The 5,317-nt window shown below is 33.1% G+C and overlaps 1 protein-coding gene across 1 annotated transcript; it reads right to left on the bottom strand.

Moving 5' to 3' along the window:
• Nucleotides 1-3,463: 3,463 nt before the first annotated feature.
• On the bottom strand, nucleotides 3,464-5,317 carry LOC142348434 (UDP-N-acetylglucosamine transporter-like). Its single transcript, XM_075399791.1, has one exon. The coding sequence runs from the start codon at nucleotides 4,927-4,929 to the stop codon at nucleotides 3,868-3,870; it is 1,062 nt and encodes a 353-aa protein (XP_075255906.1). The 5' UTR covers nucleotides 4,930-5,317; the 3' UTR covers nucleotides 3,464-3,867.

Here is a 5,317-nt window from a genome sequence, read left to right as displayed (position 1 = left end):
TTCTTGTCATAGAAATGTGCTGCGCAATCTCTCAAAAACACTTTTTTCATGCAAATGGCAATGTAAAATCGTTTGGGTAAAAATTTTTTTGAATTCGCTCGTGTATGTAGAAATTTGGCGTTGGTAAGTTCAAAGCTGAGCTTGAAAAAAAAACAGGTTTATCGACATTGAGGATGTTGTGACAATATAAGGCAGCGCTGTATTCAAAAGTAGCGAATTAGGTAGTATACCAAGTTTTATTTTAAGATCTCAGGACGACTCAAAATTTTGTCTATGAGAACACTTTTTGATGACTCAAACTAGTTACTTTTCTCATGCTGTTATTAGATTTCGATTGATAGTTTCAAGTAGAACAGAAAAGTATTCAAGATGCCGAGAACAAAAGCATTCAAAAAAATTCTATTGTACACAGTCGGAATTATGTTTCTGGGTAGCATTTGACCTATTTGCCTTACCGTTGCTTCAAATCCGGCTCGACATTTAATCGATTGCGAGGCACTCATTTCATTAAAGATTTCAAAATTTTTCGAATAAACAGGTCTTGTAAGTTAAAAAACAATTGTAACTTTAAAGACCCTTCAGATTTGAAGGAGCCTTAAGAGCTCTTTTCGCATTCAAAATTTTCAAAAGGTTCCCATATAAAAGTTTAAATGGTTCACACCTTACATATAGAAACGGCTACGAGACTTTTTCGGAAATAAGCACCGTTGACTATCAGTTTTGCCAAGTTCAATTTGAAGCCATTTTGCTGAAGGAACCTTGATAACATTTTATTATGAAAGCTGAAAAAATCAGAACTCGTATTTTGACATAAATAGATGTGAAACACCGCATGTATTGGCAATTGTTTTGCAATAAAAAGCGGCTCCTCAGGAAGCTGAAGTTCCACAACAGCATTCAGTCGCTAACACAGAGTATTTTGCACAAAATAACGAAAACTCAAAAGATCAAAACCCTTATTTTGATATAAATTTAACAGACATAAAACACAAGCAATTTAATTTAAACAAAACAGCTTCCCAGAAAGTTGAAGTTCGACAGTCGCAAAAAGAGACAGTAATATGAAAAAATGCAGCAATCAGTTTACATGCTAGGAGTAGCTAATTTTCTCCAACCCGAATTTCATTTTATTGAAAATATGTTCATTTGATCAAATCTTTCTACTTAAGATACAGTTGAAAAATTTTCAAAATGTTACCGAATATCATGAAACCATAAAAAATCAGAGAGGATGCTGAAGTCAAATTTCGTCTTTTTGGCAAGAAGTTTATTTCAAGTGATTTTAATTCATGCTTCCTATATCAATTCCAAATAAAATTAAACTAAAATAATTTCAATTCAATTAAGTGCCAATTCAAAAAATTCGGATTTTATTTTTCCACATTTTTCTTACAGAAAAATTACTTTTTGATTAATAATTGCCTTACACAGGTGGATCCATTAATTTAATGACCCGCTCTCTTTGAGACCACTTGAGAAAGTATATAAACCAAGCATAATATGAAAACAAAGTTGCAGTGTTGACAAAAATAACTCTTCTTCGTTTTTTTCCTCTCAAATAACTTTTCTGTAGGCGCAAAATCCCCATATATTATCAATTTAGCTCATCATAGTCAAAGGAAACATTGAATTAACTGGTGGACTAGCTTTTGGCTAGTATTTAGCAGCAATGTGGAAGAAATTCTTCTTCATTAAAAAAACTTCCGCTGATTTTACTTTCTGAAGCTTTGAGTGTCATCGAAGAACGCAGGCATCAGAGTAAGTTTTAAGTCTAAATAAGAGGTTGCAAAAAGAAAATAATTTTTGAAATTCTTTCCTCAAGTTTTTGCCTTTCCTGTTTTTACTTTTTTCAATAAACAATTCTTTTAAATAACACCAAGATTAGGTCGAATTAACACCGACCGACAGTGAGGAAATCGGTAAAAACACTGTGTGAAAAAACGAATTTCTATTTCAAAAACATTTTTCTGCTTTCAGTTATCGTTCTCAATATGAAGCAAACTATACTTGTTAGCATCTAGATGCCATCAGAGTGCCTGCTTAAAATTGAAGTTTATCAGAAGCGTCAGAAACAGTGAGCAGAACAAGGAATATTAAAACAAACAAATATTCTTTTTCACAGGAATTTTATGTTGATCTAGTCTCATATGCCCCATATTCTGTGACACTTCAATCAAATGAACTTTTAAATTAATTGGGAAAGTTGGGTACGGCCAAACTACCCACAGAAACCAAAAGTAAGTTAACTTCTTAAAAAAAATCGTAGCTCCAGCTTTCTTATTAAAAGAAAATTAACTGTTGCCAATAATTTTCCGTTCACTGAAATAGTCTATATAAAGAGGCAATATTTTTATGAACGTTAGCTTTTCCATTTTCGATAGAAAAATTGTTTTCTACAGTTTTCTTGTACATAGGTATCACAGTTGTTCATTTGGATACCGTTTTTTTTGGTAACAGAATTTAGAGACAATAAAAACCAGGTATTATACAGTTATAATTTCATTTAAGATTTCAAATAAAAAGAAGGACTTGAGATTTTTCCTTTAAATTTTAAAAAATTTGAGAGTCGATTCCAATGTTCTAAAAACTTTGTAAATTCAAAATTTATCGAGCTAGAAAAAGCAAAGACCTAAAATTGGTGGTTAAAAGAAGAGAAAGATCCCGTGAAAATGAAAAAAGGTTTCTGTTTATTTTGTTTTGAATACTTGTTTTTATAAGAAAATTTTCCATTAGTGTTGTTTTCAATTAAATTTATAAAATATAATTTTAGCTATACATTTTAGTAACAATTTTTCACGCAATTATATGATTAAAATAAATAAATATCACCCTCAACCGTAGTCCAGCCAAAAGCAAATTTCCGCTTCCGGCTTTCTTTTCAATTATTTAAACAGCGCCCCCTTTTTAATCTTCAACAAAAGTTGTAGTGTTTTATAAAAATGAAAACTAGCCTCTACGGGCTACAAAATTATGTTTCTTTTCCCTCAAGGATACGTAAACAAAAAGTGAAAATTTGACAGTAAGAGAAAGCCGGCCTCGCATATATATTTCCCAATTTTGAAAATAAAAATGTCGGAACAAAAAATTTGTTTTAAGCTTTTCGAGTGTGTCTGTTATCCTTTTTGGGATGTACTTAGATTAACTATATTTTAGATGTACTTATTTTAAAAGTATTTGAAACGCGATAAGGCCAGAAAATTAAGAACATTGAAACGTCTCCGTAAAAGATATCGATCTGTCAAACTGATTCAACGAGGCTACCAGAGCTACTTCTAATAACAGATTCTAAGTAGGCTTTTCAATCCAGTTTACACCATTATGAAGGATAATTTCTAAGTCACAACGATTTTTAAATAATTGAACTTTTTTTGAACAATTAAAACGAAGAGGACTGCAAAATAACGTTGCTCGGCGCTCTCTTGGCAGCTATTGTTCGTAAGCTCAATAAATGCGAGATAAAAAGTGAGGGAAGGAAAATTATAATTATTTGTTTACATTTTAATCCGGATCAAAACGCCAGGTTTCTCGGCAGCTGTTTGCTTCATTTCCAACTCTCGTGCAAAACTCTTCCAATTTTAACTCCTCAAGTGCCAACTAGAACTTAAAACTTTGGCCATCTATATTATGAATTTCGTGCACACGCGTAATTTCGTGCAACGCAACCGTAAACAAGCGTTGACATCATCTAAATTCAAATGTTTTTTTTTCTGTAAATTTAACACAAGAGGTGTAAATGAAATACCCGTAATATCGAAAAATAACTTCATTACTAACAAATAAAAATAATTAGTTAACTTGGAAAAATGGATATATTTATATATCAATCAATGATGAGATTTAAGCATTTCAAAATACAGAAGAAATAGTTTAGCGACTGCTATATAAACATACTGAACCAATAACTAAAGTAGCGCCCATCAAAAATAAGGCAGTTATTTCGAAGTTGAACAAAAATATAGAACAAATGCATGAAATAATGATTGCGATTGAGGTTGCAAACCCCTTCAATATATTATCAGCATATTTCACAACGAAGGCAACAACTAAACCACCCAAGGCTTGGTTCAAAATAACCATGATCGTATATTTGTTGTACCCGTGGAAAAAGCCATACATTACTACTTTGGATCCATCGTTGATGTATACACCAAGCATGCCCAGAACAATTCCAAACCCAGCTAACTGGATATTTCTAAGCCACGTGGAAACTGGCGAGCCTTTCAGAATTTTCTCGAAATAAACACCTGCAAATCCTGATGACAAACAAGCTACTAAAACCGCTATAAAACCCAATGCTGGGCTCTGTGCTGTTTGGGGGTCAGTTGAACCCCCGTCTTTCGACAAAGTAGTCTCAATTTGAACCATCGCAACTCCGCCGGTTAGAATAACTAAGGCAAACCAATGCATCATTGTTAGTTTCTTATCCAGCATTATAACCGAAAACAGAGCCGTAGTAAGAATTTTAATTTGGTACACTACTTGAAAGGTAGCAGCGGGCAAGTTTGAAACTGCAACGTATAGCAGATTATTTTGAAACGTATAAATCAACCCAGGAACTGCGACTTTTAAGGTATCACCTGGCGAGTTAATAATGTGTCGATTCAATTCGCGTATTAGACCTCGTAAGCCACCTTCTTGATAGCCTATAATGAAGAAGCAGGCAACTAATTTCACAATTTCAGCCATAACTACCGCAGTTGTCGCCAAAAATTTGTCCCCTGGCATTGTTCTGGCATAGCGCATAATAAGTACGAGGGTAGCATTTTGTATTGCAAGAATTGCCAGCGATGAATAACGTAAGCAACGCGCATTTGGTTGTATTCTCATTTCTTGCTGTTGAGCTTTAGTTTGAGGGGACTGTGGTGAATTATTCAAGCTACTTGTATTCAAATGGCTCGCAGCCGCCACCGCTGCTTTTTCGTTCTTCATTGTTACGTGATTCAAGTTTATTCTCTTCTTAACTTTGTATTCAGCTAATAACTACATATTCACATCTAAAACAGCTAGAGCCATAAATAATTACAAAAAAAACAAAAATTTGACCGAAAAAATAAGGCATCTTTGTTCGATTTAATATCAATTACTGCCAGCTCATTTATTGCGTTTGTAGTATTTAAGTAATGTTCGATGATATCAAAATAAACAATTTTTGATGTAAGTGTTTGCGTGCTTGCTTGTCTTGGGTCTATGCGCGAAAAATGGCGGTAGACAACTTTTTGAGTTAACAAGTTTTCTTTAATCAATTTCTTTATAACAATTTTTTTTAAAAAAATCCTAGACGTTATTCAATGCAAATAACGCCCAATATGTTGATAAA

This window comes from Convolutriloba macropyga, chromosome 10 (genome assembly GCF_964194025.1).
Source record: "Convolutriloba macropyga chromosome 10, txConMacr16.3, whole genome shotgun sequence".
In the NCBI taxonomy this organism is placed as follows: domain Eukaryota; kingdom Metazoa; phylum Xenacoelomorpha; order Acoela; family Convolutidae; genus Convolutriloba; species Convolutriloba macropyga.
This window is presented reverse-complemented; position numbering and strand designations above follow the sequence as displayed.

What these genes read in the sequence shown, in the direction of transcription:
- LOC142348434 (XM_075399791.1), bottom strand. Translation starts at nt 4,929, where the DNA reads ATGAAGAACGAAAAAGCAGCGGTGGCGGCTGCGAGCCATTTGAATACA.